At 41.3% G+C, this 15801-nt stretch overlaps 1 protein-coding gene across 14 annotated transcripts in view; it reads left to right on the plus strand.

Moving 5' to 3' along the window:
- The window catches only part of USP8 (ubiquitin specific peptidase 8), a 76205-nt gene that overhangs the window by 19571 nt on the left and 40833 nt on the right, over positions 1-15801 (plus strand). For all 14 annotated transcript variants that reach the window (XM_016928212.4, XM_054666940.2, XM_063794939.1 and 11 more), the window contains one exon: positions 6358-6443. In XM_016928212.4, coding sequence (XP_016783701.1) covers positions 6358-6443 — 86 coding nt within the window. The remainder of the gene's footprint in view (positions 1-6357; positions 6444-15801) is intronic.

Here is a 15801-nt window from a genome sequence, read left to right on the forward strand (position 1 = left end):
TTTAAATTTTTTAAATTTATTTACTTTGAGAGAGTCTCGCCCTGTCACCTAGGCTGGAGTGCGGTGGCACGATCTCAGCTCACTGCAACCTCCACCTTTCGGGTTCAAGCGATTCTCCTGCCTCAGCCTCCTGAGTAGGTGGGATTACAGGCTCTCGCCACCATGCCTAGCTAATTTTTTTGTATCTTTAGTAGAGACAGAGTTTCACCATGTTGGCCCAGCTGGTATCGAACTCCTGACCTTGTGATCCGCCCCTCTCATTCTCCCAAAGTGCTGGGATTACAGGCGTGATCCTGTGAGCCACTGTGCCTGGCCACTTATTTTTTTTTTTAGAGGAGTGTGACTTTTGGTTGTTAAGGAATGACTTTAATATTTTACTTAATGGTGATAAATCATTGCTGGTATTTCTTCTCATTAGCAAAGTTATTCTAATAATAGTTACTAGGTTTTTTTTTGTTTTTTGTTTTTTTAAAGACGGAGTCTCGCTCTGTCGCCCAGACTGGAGTGCGGTGGCTCAATCTCGGCTCACTGCAACCTCTGCCTCCCAGGTTCAAGCGGTTCTCCTGCCTCAGCCTCCCGAGTAGCTGGGACTACAGGTGTGCACCACCACGCCCAGCTAATTTTTGTGTTTTTAGTAGAGATGGGGTTTCACCATATTGGCTAGGCTGGTCTTGAACTCCTGACCTCGTGATCTGCCTGCCTCTGCCTTCCAAAGTGCTGGGATTCCAGGCTTGAGCCGTCATGCCTGGCCAATTACTAGGTTTTTAGATCTGTCTTTGAAGAGGGGGCCCCTTGCATTTGGAGGTTCATTCATCTGTCCACAATGGATGAATTAGTCCTGCCCTGGGAAAAATATTGTTTAATATTTTTGGCCATACTTATCTGCAGGTAAGAGACAGAGGCCTTCCTAAATTCAAACAAGTTTTTGCACACTCTGTGAAATATGTTAAAGTGGAATTGCTTAAAACGCAGTGTAAGTGGTGCTCACTAAAGTAAATATTTTTGAAAGTCTTAAAATTTGGATAACTTTGGTAGTTTTGTTGTTTGCTGTTTTGTTTGTGTGGTAGGTTTTTTTTTTTTTTTTTTTTTAGGGTGACAGCCTCGTTCTGTCACCCAGGCTGGAGCGCGATGGCATGATTTTGGCTCACTGCAACCTCCACCTCCCAAGTTCAAGTGATTCTCCTGCTTCAGCCTCCCGAGTAGCTGGGATTACAGGCACCCGCCACCACGCCTGGCCTAATTTTTGTATTTTTAGTAGAGACAGGGTTTTACCGTGTTAGTCAGGCTGATCTCGAACTCCTGACCCTCGGTGATCCACCTACCTTGGCCTCCCAAAGTGCTGGGATTACAGGCATGAGCCACCATGCCCAACCAGTTTTTTTTTTTTAATGGTCTTGTTTACTTTTTGCTTTATTTTGGAAGTTAATAGTTATTTTTTTTCTATGACAAAATTGGGAATATTTTTGTAGCTACCTTTTTTTTTCTCTTCTTGAGAAGGTAGTGAGTACATTTAAACAGATGAGATTTTTCCATTTCCAGAGTCTCTGTTGCATTTCCAAAGGGAGTATGTAGGCAGAGAAGTCCAGGCTGAGACGCTCCCTGCAAAGGCTCAGGTAACTTAGGCCATTATTTCATATGATTCAGTAGTTCAGTTCCTGTTTTTCAGTAAAAGGATCATTTTCATTTGCTCTGCCCAGAGCATCTCATCTGCTTCTGTCTTAGAACTGTTTTTTGTTTGTTCTGAGACAGAATCTCACTTCCGTCACCCAGGTTGGAGTGCAGTGGGCACAGTCATGGCTCACTGCAGCCTCGACTTCCTGGGCTCAGCTGATTCTCTCACCTCAGCCTCCAGAGTAGCTGGGAGTACAGACACGCACCACCACACCTGGCTAATTTTTTAATTTTTAGTAGAAACGAGGTCTTACCCTGTTGCCCAGGTTAGTCTTGAACTCCTGGGCTCAAGTGGTCTGCCTGCCTCGGCCTCCCAAAGTGCTGAGATTACAGGTGTGAGCCACCTTGCCCAGTTGCAGAACTGTTTTCTGTTTTTTTGTTATATTTTTCTGTAGCCCAGCCTCTCTAGTGTACTTCAGCTATGTGAGGTGCTAAATTTACTAACAAGATATTTTCTATTTTTTACCCTTTAGATGAGGTAGGGACTGAATATATGTCATTGAACTTCCTTAGAAACTTGTATTTTCACTCTTATTTTATACTAGAAAATGTTTGAGATTTAGGCTGGGCACAATGGCTCACCCCTGTAATCCCAGCACTTTGGGAGGCTGAGGCAGGTGGATCACTTGCGGTCAGGAGTTTGAGACCAGCCTGGCCAACATGGTGAAACCCCATCTCTACTAAAAATACAAAAATTAGCAGGGTGTGGTGGTATGCATCTGTAGTTCCAGCTACTCGGGAGGCTGAGGCAGGGGAATCGCTTGAACCTGGGAGGCGGAGGTTGCAGTGAGCCGAGATCGCACCACTGCACTCCAGCCTGGGCGACAGAGCAAGAGTCTGTCTCAAAAAAAAAAAAAAAAAAAGCCTGGGCACAGTGGCTCACGCCTGTAGTCCCAGCACTTTAGGAGGCAGAGGCAGGTGGATCACAAGGTCAGGAGTTCAAGACCAGCCTGGCCAACATGGTGAAACCCCATCTCTACTAAAAATACATAAAAAAAAATTAGCCAGGTGTGGTGGCAGGCGCCTGTAATCCCAGCTACTTGGAAGGCCGAGGCAGGCGAATTGCTTGAACCTGGGAGGTGGAGGTTGCAGTGAGCTGAGATTGCACCACTGCACTCCAGCCTGGGCAACAGAGCAAGACTCCGTCTCAAAAAAAAAAAAAAATTGAGATTTAGATAAAACATTAATTTAGCAAGCTCTCTCAATAGTAGAGAAGGACACTACATTTTATTACTTATCAAAAAGTCAGCTTATGAATAATTTTTTCAGGGTTATCTGAAAAAGTGGAGAAAGAAAATGTATTGAAAATATTAGTGTAGCGAATTCTAGATAAAATTAGAATTGTATTTTAAAATTTTTATGGTATTCTTGATAATTCTTAATATTCATTGGTAAACCTATTTTTGTTTAGGAAATCATGAAAGTTGTTTGAATTCATATATTCAGGAATCAGGAAAGTTCTGGTAAACCTGAGAAGCAAACATTTTTAGTTATGTAATAATTGGATGTTATCTTTTTCTTCTGTCAATTATACTATTGAAATTTTGGAAGTATTTATATTTACTTTAACTGTGCTCCTTTAAGAGCACAGAGATAAATAATTGACAGGAAATCTCACTAATATTAGGGGAATGTCTGGTAGTGTGTAACAGACATGCCCAACCATAAACAATTTTTTGTGTTTAAATAGGTTTAAGCTGGGCTTGCAGGCTGGCTTTTTGGTGAGTTCATGTGTAAAAATGAATAAAACAAGTTATAGCATTTTGGGTTTTACTTTGTATTTTGTATTTATTCAGAATGATTACATTATGATTTCTGTTAAATGGTTCTGTTAATGTAATGATTACATTGTATTTTCTGATGAGAGAATTGCATCAGTAGTCAGGACATGGTGTGCTAACTGAAATTATTGTAATGTTCAATTGATACGATATTGAACAAACTGTACACTTTTATTGGAATTACATAGTGAAGGGTCCTTCTAGTATATTTAGGCTTTAGAAAAATCAGCCGAACAAAGCATGATCTACTTTTAGGCTAGATAGACATATGATAACTGTTATCAACAGACTTTTTTTGAGACAGGGTCTCACTCTGTTGCTCAGGCTGAAGTACAGTGGCACTATCATGGCTCCCTAAAGCCTTGACCTCCTGGGTACAAGCTATCCACCTGCTTTGGCCTCCCAAAGTGCTGGGATTACAAGCATGAGCCACCTGGCCTGGCCATCAACAGATTTTTCTTCTTAAAAATAAGTCTTATGTTAACTGGGACACAAAAATTAAATCTTTTGCTATATCACTCATATTCTGTTCTTGTGTTACCACATACTTTTTTGAAATTAAAAAGTGTTTAGAATGATAGATTATTGAGCACTGGTATATTGAATTAGAGCTCAGGTCCAGTTTTTCTAAGTTATTTATAATAATATTTGTAAATGTCTGGCAGTTTTCTTTAGAAAAATTTAATTCTTCATATGCTCCAGGTTGTATTGTGCTACTGGACGCTGGTCTTATGGGAATGAATTATTTACTGTTAGTTTTTGTTGTTGTTTTCAAACGGAGTCTTGCTCTGTTGCCCAGACTGGAGTTCAGTGGCACTGTCTCTGCTCACTGCAACCTCCACTTCTTGGGTTCAAGCAATTCTCTTGCCTCAGCCTTCCAAGTTGCTGGGACTACAGGCACGTGCCTCCACGCCTGGCTAATTTTCATATTTTTAGTAGAAACGGGGGTTTGCCATGTTGGCCAGGCTGGTCTTGAACTCCTGACCTCAGGTGATCCACCCACCTCAGCCTCCCAATGTGCTGGGATTACATGTGTGAGCCCCTGCACCCAGCCTACTGTTAGTTTTTTTTTTTTCTTTTCTTTTTTTCCCCCCTGAGACAGAGTTTGACTCTTGTTGCCCGGGGTAGAGTACAATGGCGTGATCTCAGCTCACTGCAACCTCTGCTTCCCGGGTTCAGGTGATTCTCCTGCCTCAGCCTCCCGAGTAGCTGGGATTACAGGCGCACGCCACCACGCCTGGCTAATTTTTGCATTTTTACGCTTATTTTTTTTTTTTGTCTTTTTTTTTTCTTCCTTTTTGTGGGGAACGGGGTCTCACTATATGCCCAGGCAGGTCTCAAACTCCTGGGCTCAAGCTATCCTCCTGCCTCTGCCTCCCTGAGAGCTGGGATTACAGGCGTGAGCTGCCGTGCCCGGCCTAATTTTTGCATTTTTAGTGGAGACGGGGTTTCACCATGTTGCTCAGGCTGGTGTCAAACTCCTGACATCAGATAGATGATCCACCCGTCCCAGCCTCCCAAAGTGCTGGGATTACAGACGTGAGCCACCGCACATGGCCTACTGTTAGTTTTGATCTGCCTAGTTACAGAAGTTATGTTTGTTTATTTGTATCATCAGTAATCTAGAAGTTATATATGTTTATATGGGCTGTTAGATATGTTTATATGGCTCCACCATTGCAGCTCTTCATGACTGAGAGCCAAAGATAGGTACTTCTGAGCTACAACCCTTCTTTTTACAAATTATGATTATTATAATTTGTAATGAACTGTGCTAGTAGGCTCTATTTGCAAAGTCATATTGACATGTTGTGGCAAATTGGATCCAGTAATCATTTAACTGGCTTAACTAACTACTGCAATGTCATACCAACCTTGATTTGAAAATATCTGATTGTAGTATCTAATGATTGACCTCTTGGAGTAGTGATTTAAAAAACAACAACAACAACTTCATTGTACTTGTTAGTAAATTATATGCCAAACCTTTTACCTTTTGCATTTTTTAAAGGTGGAATTTTTTTTTTTTTTTTTTTTTTTTTTAAGACAGAGTTTCGTTCTGTCGCCCAGGCTGGAGTGCAGTGGCGCAATCTCGGCTCACTGCAACCTCCGCCTCCTGGGTTCAAGTGATTCTCCCGCGTCAGCTTCCTGAGTAGCTGGGATTACAGGCACATACCACCACACCCAGCTGGTTTTTCTATTTTTAGTAGACATGGGGTTTCACCATGTTGGCCGGGCTGGTCTTGAACTCCTGTCCTCAAGTGATGTGCCCGCCTCGGCCTCCCAAAGTTCTGGGATTACAGGTTTGAGCCACTGCACCCAGCCTAGATTATACTATTAATTATTTATTTTCTATCATTTGGTTTTTAGTTGCTTAGAGTTTCCTAATGTGTAAAACTTGTTTTATGTATCAAAAGTGTTTTGACTCCAGTTGGGATGTGAGTAGCTATTCTAAAGTACAGGTGGAAGCAAAAATATCTGCTTAGAACAAGTAAACAAAACACATTCCATGTTGTGTCTGTACACAGTTTGCTTTATTGTGAGACTGGAGAAAAAACTAGGTACATATTTTTAATAAGAAAATATACTTTATTCTTGAAAGCTTTGCTCTTTGGCGATTACTCAGAAATAACAATGTTATTTATACTTTTTAACGGAGACTTACAAATAAGTCAAATTTATGAACTAGTGGATCTTTTTAACTTACTAATGGTATGAAGACATACTTTTGAGACATTTGGAGAATAAATTATACATTTACGTAGGTTAAAAGTTTTTTAAAATCTTCCATTGTAATAAAATAAACTTCCCTTTATGTAAGCACCATGATTTTAATGATTTTAACACTAGTGTCACATGCAATGCCCAGAACTAACAATATGGGATGGTTTTCCTATAATTTTAGGATTATTTCCATTCAATACTTGGACCTGGAAACATCAAAAAAGCTGTCGAAGAAGCTGAAAGACTCTCTGAAAGCCTTAAATTAAGGTACAGATATTATGAAATATTTAAGATAATGTAAATTTAGAAGATAAAAATAATATTTAAGATTTACCGATTTATATCTGACGATTCATATAATATTCCAATTTTTTTTTTGAGACAGAGTCTCGCGCTGTCTGTCGCCCATGCTGGAGTGCAGTGGCGCGATCTCGGCTCACTGCAAGCTCCACTTCCTGGGTTCACGCCATTCTCCTGCCTCAACCTCCCAAGTATCTGGGACTATAGGCACCCACCACCACGCCCGGCTAATTTTTTGTATTTTTAGTAGAGACAGGGTTTCACCATGTTAGCCAGGATGGTCTCGATCTCCTGACCTTGTGATCCTCCTGCCTCGGCCTCCCAAAGTGCTGGGATTACAGGTGTGGGCCACCATGCCTGGCCCCAGTATTTCTTTTTTTTTTTTTTTTTCTGAGACGGAGTCTCGCTGTTGCCCAGGCTGGAGTGCAGTGGCGCGATCTCAGCTCACTGCAGACTCCGCCCCTGGGGTTCACGCCATTCTCCTGCCTCAGCCTCCCAAGTAGCTGGGACTACAGGCGCCCGCCACCTCGCCCGGCTAATTTTTTGTATTTTTAGTAGAGACGGGGTTTCACTGTGTTAGCCAGGATGGTCTCGATCTCCTGACCTCAAGTGATCCGCCCGCCTCAGCCTCCCAAAGTGCTGAGATTACAGGCGTGAGCCACCCGGCCCCAATATTTCTAATTTATAATATTTGTAAGTTTCTGGCATTATTCTTTAGAAAAATTTAATTCTTCATATGTTCTTTGGTGGATTCTGCTCCTGGATACTATGCGTATAGGAATGAAGTATTTACTGTTACTTTTGATCTGCTTAGTTACAGAAGTTATTTAAATTTGGGAAAAAAACTGATTCTGGTATTTGCCATGACTTGCTTACCAGGTTTATAAAAATAATTACAAAACAAAAACAGTATGTTTCAGTTTTTAGTCGTTAGTCATTCTTTTTTTTTTTTTTTTTGGAGACGGAGTTTTGCCTCTTGTTTCCCAGGCTGGAGTACAATGGCCTGATCTCAGCTCACTGCAACATTTGCCTCTCAGGTTCAAGTCATTCTCCTGCCTCAGCCTCCTGAGTAGCTGGTATTACAGGCATGTGACACCATGCCTGGCTAATTTTGTATTTTTAGTCAAGACGGGGTTTCTCCATGTTGGTCAGGCTGGTCTTGAACTCCTGACCTCCGGTGATCTGCCTGCCTCGGCCTCCCAAAGTGCTGGGATTATAGCCATGAGCCACTGCACCCGGCCATTAGTCATTCTTTGAAATTTAAATTGTTTCCCTTATCAACAACATAATGCTGTTATGTAGATCCTAGTAGATAAATTTCTGCCTGTATCTGTAGCATAAAAAATGTTAATAGATAAAACCAAAAGCATTCTCAGCAATATGATACAGAAGGAGAGAACAATGGAACTGGTTTTAAGTGATACAAGGTGCCAAAGCCTGGTTAGTGAAAAACAGCAAACTGAGAGCTGTTCGATGCAAATAATAAATAGAAGGAGGAAACTGAAAGATTTAACCAGGGTGACATATTTCTTTACTGGCTTGAATTTTTTTTTTTTTTCACTAAGAATGTATCATATGTTACTTGTATTTAAAAATATTCTGACCAGGAGCAATGGCTCAGTCCTGTAATGCCTGCACTTTGGTAGGCCCAGGCGGGCGGATTACTTGAGGCCAGGAGTTTGTGACCAGCCTGGCCAACATGGTAAAGCCCCATCTCTACTGAAAATGCAAAAAAAGTTAGCCGGGTGGGGTGGCAGGCAGCTGTAGTCCCAGCTACTCAGGAGGCTGAGGCAGGAGAATCGCTTCAGCCTGGGAGGCAGAGGTTGCAGTGAACTGAGATCTTGCCACTGCACTCTAGCCTGGGCAACAGAGTGAGACTCTGTCTCAAAAAAAGAAAATAACTCTCAACTTATAAAGGAAGTCATTAAGAAAATGATTCATTATTTAGATATTTACTTCTTATGGCCTGAGAGAATGGCCCATCTTTCAGTGTAATAAGGTCCCTGTTGCTGAATAACCTCTGGATCCTTTCCAATTCTAAGGCTTTTTAAATGTACTTTGAATTTTCCTCTGTATAGGTTATTTTGCAGCTAGATGTGGAGAACCTTTTCACTGTTTTTCTCCCTGTCTGTCCTCTCCCAGCCTCCTGCCCCATGTTGGTGTCTTTCATGGACATTTAGAGCAACCCTGTGTGAACGTATCTTCATATCTGTCCTGTCCTAATTCTGTAATAAGTCAACCACAAAGCTCTTTTCCTCCTTTAAGTCTCTGAAATCTGCATGACTAGAATTTCTCTCGTCAGGCCGGCAGTCTGAGAATGGGCATGAGGGAGGGTATATGCTCTCTAGGTTTGGAGAATAGATTATAACTTTAAAGTGAAAGCCCTTAACATCTTGGGGTAGATTTTCTGCTAAATTCTGCCTAATCATCTGATGTCATGGTCTATGACCACGGAGGCGTGTGTGCCGAGTGGGGTCCGTGGCCCGCTGGCCCCTGTCCTAGGGGTGGCCGCATGGTCCCAGGTGCGGCCACTATAGACATAGCCCCAGATTCTGAAAAAAACGCTTTAGCAAAAAGACCTAGTGAGTGGCTAGAAAATAGATTTCAGTATCACCTGCCATTAAGGAATACTTGTTAAGCATTTATTTGCCTGTCCCGTTTCTTATTATTATCTTTTTTCATGGACACCTCTCATACCATAGACTTAATCCATTTCTGTTACATTCATGTTAGGGGAGGTCTTAGAGGTAATTTTGACCAAATCTGGAAGTATCAGAATCCTAGTAAAAGGGATTAAGTGGGTAAAAGGATCAGAAGTTAGTTTCAGAGAGCATGCCTCGCTCTCACTTCAGCTTACCAACTGAAATTGCAAAGTAGGAGAGACATCAGCTCTATTTAATTAGATTTATGGAGACTGTAGAACAAATCCAAGGTAGGGGGTAAGGTGTGGATAAGAGAAAAAAATAGGGAAAAAGAGAATCTTAAAGTTTTTTCATTTCTGCCCTCAAATTGGATTTAGGCTGACTGTGCTTACTTCTTAGGGCAGACAGTTCACATACTGTTCCAGCATAGAGCACTACTAGAGAAGAAATGTAGAGCAGTAGGTAAGTGTACGGAGCCAGACTCCCTGGGTATGGATCCCAGTTTTTTTCTTATTAATTGTGTGAGCTTGGGCAAATTACTTAGCCTCCCTCTGCCTCAGTTTCCTCATCTATAACTAGGATAATCATAAAACCTACCTCATAGTGCATTAAGAAAATTAACATTTACAAGCACTTAGATGGTGTCTGGCACATACCAAATACTCAATAAGTTTTTGTGCTATTATTTTTGTTGTTATTAACAGTGGAAGCATTCTTGTTCTGTAACACCTTTCGTCCTGGCACTCTAGTGATTTGCATTGAGGAGGCAAGGTAAAACAGTTGCATAATTTTGCTCTTGTTCCAGATCTTTCACTTCTGTTTCTAACAGTGAAATGATGCTAGCATATGAGATAGGCAGGAAAGTGGTGTTGATGTTTCCATAGAGATAATAGGAATACATGCTTGCTATTCTGTGACCAAGTTCTTAACACAGTGCAGTAGAGAAGTGGGGGAAGTGAGCATACCAGTAAGCAAGGTCCTGCTGGAGATTTGAGAATCCATTATCCCTGGTTATTGCCTAAGCAGATGGAATATGATGAAACATCTGTTTTTGTAAAATTCTATCTGAAGTTACTCCGTTTTTCTTTTCTCCTCTCACATCTATTGATGGGTTCATCATTCACTTTTGTTCCATTTATTTTATTTTAACACACTGATTTTCATAAATCTATTGTTTTTCCAGTAGAACTTTATAATTTATTTTGAAATATTTTCTAATTTCCCTTTCTTCCTTGACCCATGGGTCATTTAGAAATGTGTTGTTTAATTTCCACATATGTGGGATTCTTCTTATATCTTATTGATTTCTAATTTAATTTCATTGTGGCTAAAGATGTTGCGTCCTTTTAAATGTATTCTTGTTTTATGGCTCAGCATATGGTCTCTTGGTGAACGTACCATGTGCACTTGCAAAGAAAATGTGGTTGTTGAATATACTGTTCTCTATATGTCATTTAGGTCAGAATGGCTGATAATGTTCAGATCTTCTTTGTCTTTACTGACTGTGGGATGGGGGTTCAAGTTGTAACAATTACTGAGAGAGTCATGTTAAAATATTTAACTGTATCTATTTATGCCTTTAGTTCTCTCAGCTTTTGTTTCATGTATTTTGAAATTCTATTTTTAGGCACATAGTTATAATTTCTTGATGAATTGACCTTTTTATCATTATGTCCCTCTTTACCTCTGGGAATATTCTTTTTTTTTTTTTTTTTTTTTTTTTTTTTTGAGACAGGGTCTCACTGTCCTGAAGGCTGGAGTGCAGTGGCATGATCTTGGCTCACTGCAACTCCCGCCCCCAGGTTCAAGCGATCCTCCCACCTCTGCCTCCCCAAGTAGCTGGGACTACAGGCACACACCACCATGCCTGGCTAATTTTTGTATTTTTTGGTAGAGATGGGGTTTTACCGTGTTGGCCAGGCTGGTCTTGAATTCCTGACTTCAGGTGATCCGCCTGCCTTGGCCTTCCAAAGTGCTGCGATTACAGGCGTGAGCTACCACACCCCGCCCTCATCTTCATTCTTAAGGGATTTTAACTAGATACAGGATTCTAGGTTGGCAGGTTTTAATTTTCCCTTTTGTCACTTCAGAGCTGCTATTCCACTGTCTTCTGGCCTCCATTGTTTCTGATATTAAGCATTTTTCTGCCTCATTTTTATTTTCTTGCTGGAACTCCAGCTCTACATATGATAGACTTTTTTATTTTGTCCAATGAATCCCTAAGGATTTGTTCTTTTTATTTTGTTTTGTTTTGTTTTAATCATTTTCTCTTTGTTTTTCAGATTGGATAATTTTCTTTTTTTTTTTTTTTTTTTCAGATGGAGTCTCACTCTGTCTCACCCAGGCTGGAGTGCAGTGGCACACGATCTTGGCTCGCTGCAGCCTCCACCTCCTGAGTTCAAGCAATTCTCCTATCTTAGCCTCCCAAGTAGCTGGTACTATAGGTGTGTGCCACCACACCTGGCTAATTTTGTATTTTTACTAGAGATAGGGGTTTACCATGTTGGCCAGGCTGGTCTCAAACTCCTGACCTCAGGTGATCCACCCACCTCGGCCTCCCAGAGTGCTGGGATTACAGATGTGAGCCACCACGCCCAGCCTGGATTGAATAATATTTATCACTCTTTCATCTTTTTTTCTTTTGAGACAAGGTCTCACTCTGTTGCCCAGGCCGAAGTGCAGTGGCATGATCCTAGCTCACTGCATCCTCAAACTCCTGGGCTCAAGCAATCCCACCTCAGCCTCCTGAGTAGGTGGGACTAAAGGCACACACCTCTGCTCCTGGCTAATTTTATTTTTTATAGAGATGGGGTCTTTCTGTGTTGCCCAGGATGGTTCTCCCTTCAAATACTGACTCTTTACTTTGTCATCTCCAATTTTGTGTTGAGTGAATTTTTTTCAGTTATATGTTTCAATTCTAGAATTTCTTCCTTTTTTTGAGACAGAGTCTCACTCTGTTGTCGAGGTTGGAGTACAGTGGCGTGATCACAGCTCACTGCAAACTCAGCCTCCTGGCCTCAAGTGATTCTCCCACCTTCACCTCCTGAACAACTGGAACTACAGATGCACACCACCAGGCCCAGTTAGTTTTTTTGTGTTTTTTTGTAGAGACAGGGTTTCACCATGTTGCCCAAACTGGTCTCAAGCTCTGGGCTCAAGCAGTCCTCCTACCAGGGCCTCCCAAAGAGTTAGGATTATAGGCATGAGCCACTGTGCCCAGCCCAATTCTAGAATTTCTGTGTGGTTCTTTTTTATAGCGTCTATTATTTTTTTACAGAGATTTCCTATTTGTTCATTTATTACAAGCACATTTTCATTTACACCCTTGAGCATAGTTATAACAGCTGCTCTAAAATCTTTGTATGCTAAATGCATCATCTTGGAGTCAGTGTGCAGCACCTTTTCTCTTTTATTGTTGTCCTATTTTTCTTTTTTTGGTACTAGTAACTTTGGACATTGTGAACGATAAAATTATAGGCTCTGCATTCTTCTTTAGTCCTCTGAATAGTTTTGTTGTTGTTGTTGTTGTTGTTGTTGTTTTCTCCCAGTAGGCAGTTAACTTGGCTATACTCAAACGTTAAGTTTTCTGTCTTGCCTATGGTAGGTGGCAACTGACATTCTTTTCAATTCTTCTAAACTTAGCTGGGCTCCTTAGTATCTGCTGCAGGTGTGCTTAATTCAGGTGTCAGGTGGCAATTTGGGCAAGTCTATACAAAGAATTTGGAACTCTGGTTCTCTGGGATTGGGGTCTTCATTGGAATTTTAGCTGTTTTCAGCAGTAAGGCCTGCCTTAGGTGTGAAACCATAAAAAATGGGAATCTTACTAATGCCCTTCCTTTCTTTCAAGTGTCAACCCCCATCTACTTTCTTCCTGATTATGGCAGTTTTCCAATGCCTTCAGGTAGTTATAGGTTACCCAGAGTTTATAGTTGTCTGTGAGAGGTTCAGAACAATGGAAACTACTAAGTCATTACCAAAATTAGAATTCTCTTTCCTACCTTTATTTTTTAAGGCGAAAGGATAGCATTTTTAAAGTAGTGTGTCGTGATCACCATGTTCCTGTCAATATTAGTGATCATTTCAGTCAATGGAATAAATAATTCAGAAGGAATTGCTAAGCGTAAAGATAGAAACTGCTTAGGCCAGGCGGGGTGGCTCATGCCTGTAATCCCAGCACTTTGGGAGGCCGAGGCAGATGGATCACAAGATCAGGAGTTCAAGACCGGCCTAGCCAACATAGTGAAACCCCATCTCTACTAAAAATACAAAAATAATTAGCTGGCCGTGGTGGTGGGAGCTTGTCATCCCAGCCACTCGAGAGGCGGAGGCAAGGAGAAACGCTCGAACCTGAGATGCAGAGGTTTCAGTGAGCCGAGATCCCACCACTGCTCTCCAGCCCGGGTGACAGTGTGAGACTCTGTCTCAAAAAAAAAAAAAAAAAAAAAAACTGCTTAATGGCCGGGTGTGGTGGCTCGCCCCTGTAATCCCAGCACTTTGGGAGGCCGACGAGGGTGGATCACTTTAGACCAGGAGTTCGAGACCAGCCTGGCCAACATGGTAAGACCCCTTTTCTACTAAAAATGCAAAAATTAGCTGGGCACAGTGGCATGCGCCTGTAATCCCAGCTACTCGGGAGGCTGAGGCAGGAGAATTGCTTGAACCTGGAAGGTGGAGGTTGCAGTGAGCTGAGATCATGCCTCTGCACTCCTGCCTGGGCAACAGAGCGAGACTCTGTGAAAAAAAGAAAAAGAAAAAAAAGAAAAGAAATTAACTGCTTAAATATTTAGAGGAGAAGCACTGTTTTCCTTATATTTCTTCCACTTGAGGAATAGCACAGCTTTGTGTGACATGCTAATTTCTTCTCCAAGAGCTAAAGATGTAATTCTTGCTAAGTGCATGAATGATCTTATTGATAGATGGCACGTTTTTGGTCACTATTAACATGATGTTGAAAATATGTGGTACGAAATAATTTTGAGTTCAGAAGTCATTTTTAAAGTAAACTTAAAATTTTAAATATGTGAAGCTGGCACAGTTATTTGAATAGTCACCATTTCTATTGTATAGTTTTATCTGTTTATTTAGAAATTTTTCATTTTGGAATATTCACTCAAAAGAGCATATAAGACCAGGTGCAGTGGCTCACACCTATAATCTCAGCCTTTTGGGAGGCCGAGGCAGGTGGATCACCTGAGGTCAGGAGTTCGAGACCAGCCTGGCCAACATAGTGAAACCCCACCTCTACTAAAAATACAAAAATTAGGTGGGTGTGGTGGCACACACCTGTAGTCCCAGCTACTTGGGAGGTTGAGGCAGGAGAATCGCTTGAACCCAGGAGGCAGAGGTTGCAGTGAGCTGAGATCATGTGACTGTACGCCAGCCTGGGTGACAGAGTGAGACTCTGTCTCAAAAAAGAAAAAAAAAAAAAAAAACAGCCAGCCACGGTGGCTCACACCTATAATCCCAGCACTTTGGGAGGCTGAGGCAGGTGGGTCACCTGAGGTTAGGAGTTTGAGACAAGCCTGGACACATGGTGAACCCTGTCTCTACTAAAAATACACAAATTAGCCAGGCATGGTGCTGTGTGCCTCTAGTCCCAGCTACTCAGGAGGCTGAGTCAGGAGAATTACTTGAACCTGGGAGATGGAGGTTGCAGTGAACCGAGATCATGCCAGTGCACTCCAGCCTGGGTGACAGAGCAAGACTCTGTCTCAAAAAAAAAAAAAAAAAGAAAAGAAAAAAGAAAAAAAGAGCATATAAAATGTAAAGATACAATAAAGAGAATAATAAAATGGAAACTATTGATTCGTCTTTTACTAATTATTGACCCTAGTCAATTATTTATTTTTTTCCTTTACATCTGTTTTACCTTCTCTCTCTCTGTCTTTAAATTTGAAGCTCACAGACATTGCCGAGCATTGATAATTAGGGCAAACAAGATTGCAGGTCTATGATAACGTACGGTCTGTCCTGGCAATAATAGCAAACATTGCCATTCGTTCATTTATTTATTTATTTAGAGATGGAGTCTCACTCTGTTACCTAGGCTGGAGTGCAGTCACGTGATCTCGGCTCACTGCATCCTCCGCCTTCCCAGTTCAAGTGATTCTCCTGCCTCAGCCTCCCAAGTAGCTGGGATTACAGACATGCACCACCACGCCCAGCTAATTTTGTATATTTAGTAGAGATGGGATTTCACCATGTTGGTCAGGCTGGTCTCGAACTCCTGACCTCACATGATCCGCCTGCCTTGGCCTCCCAAAGTCCTGGATTACAGATGTGAGCCACCGCACCCAGCCACCTATAATTTAGTAGGGAATAGTTCTAAATTCCTCAGATATCTGCTAACTGTAGTTCAGATAGCTGTTTAACTGCCAACAAGTTGGAAATTTCAGTGAAGTCATCCTTTAAAAAAATGTAACTTGGGACCTTGGTAAGACTTTCCACAGCTTTTTGAATGTTTGTTTTTACATTTTTATTCTAAATTATAAACATAAGTGTGATATTTGGGCTGTTTCTTTTGCAGAAAGAATTAGGATTTTTCCTTTGAAAAGCAAATTGCAGCAGATTTGAATCAATATAAAAGGTTGAAATTAGTAGGAGAGAAAGAGCAAAAAGTACTAAATAATTTCAACTTGAGAACATACAGTTTCTTTTGAATAGTTCTGGGCAATTTGAAGTAA

The sequence above is a fragment of the Pan troglodytes genome, chromosome 16 (assembly GCF_028858775.2).
Source record: "Pan troglodytes isolate AG18354 chromosome 16, NHGRI_mPanTro3-v2.0_pri, whole genome shotgun sequence".
NCBI classification, from domain to species: Eukaryota; Metazoa; Chordata; class Mammalia; order Primates; family Hominidae; genus Pan; species Pan troglodytes.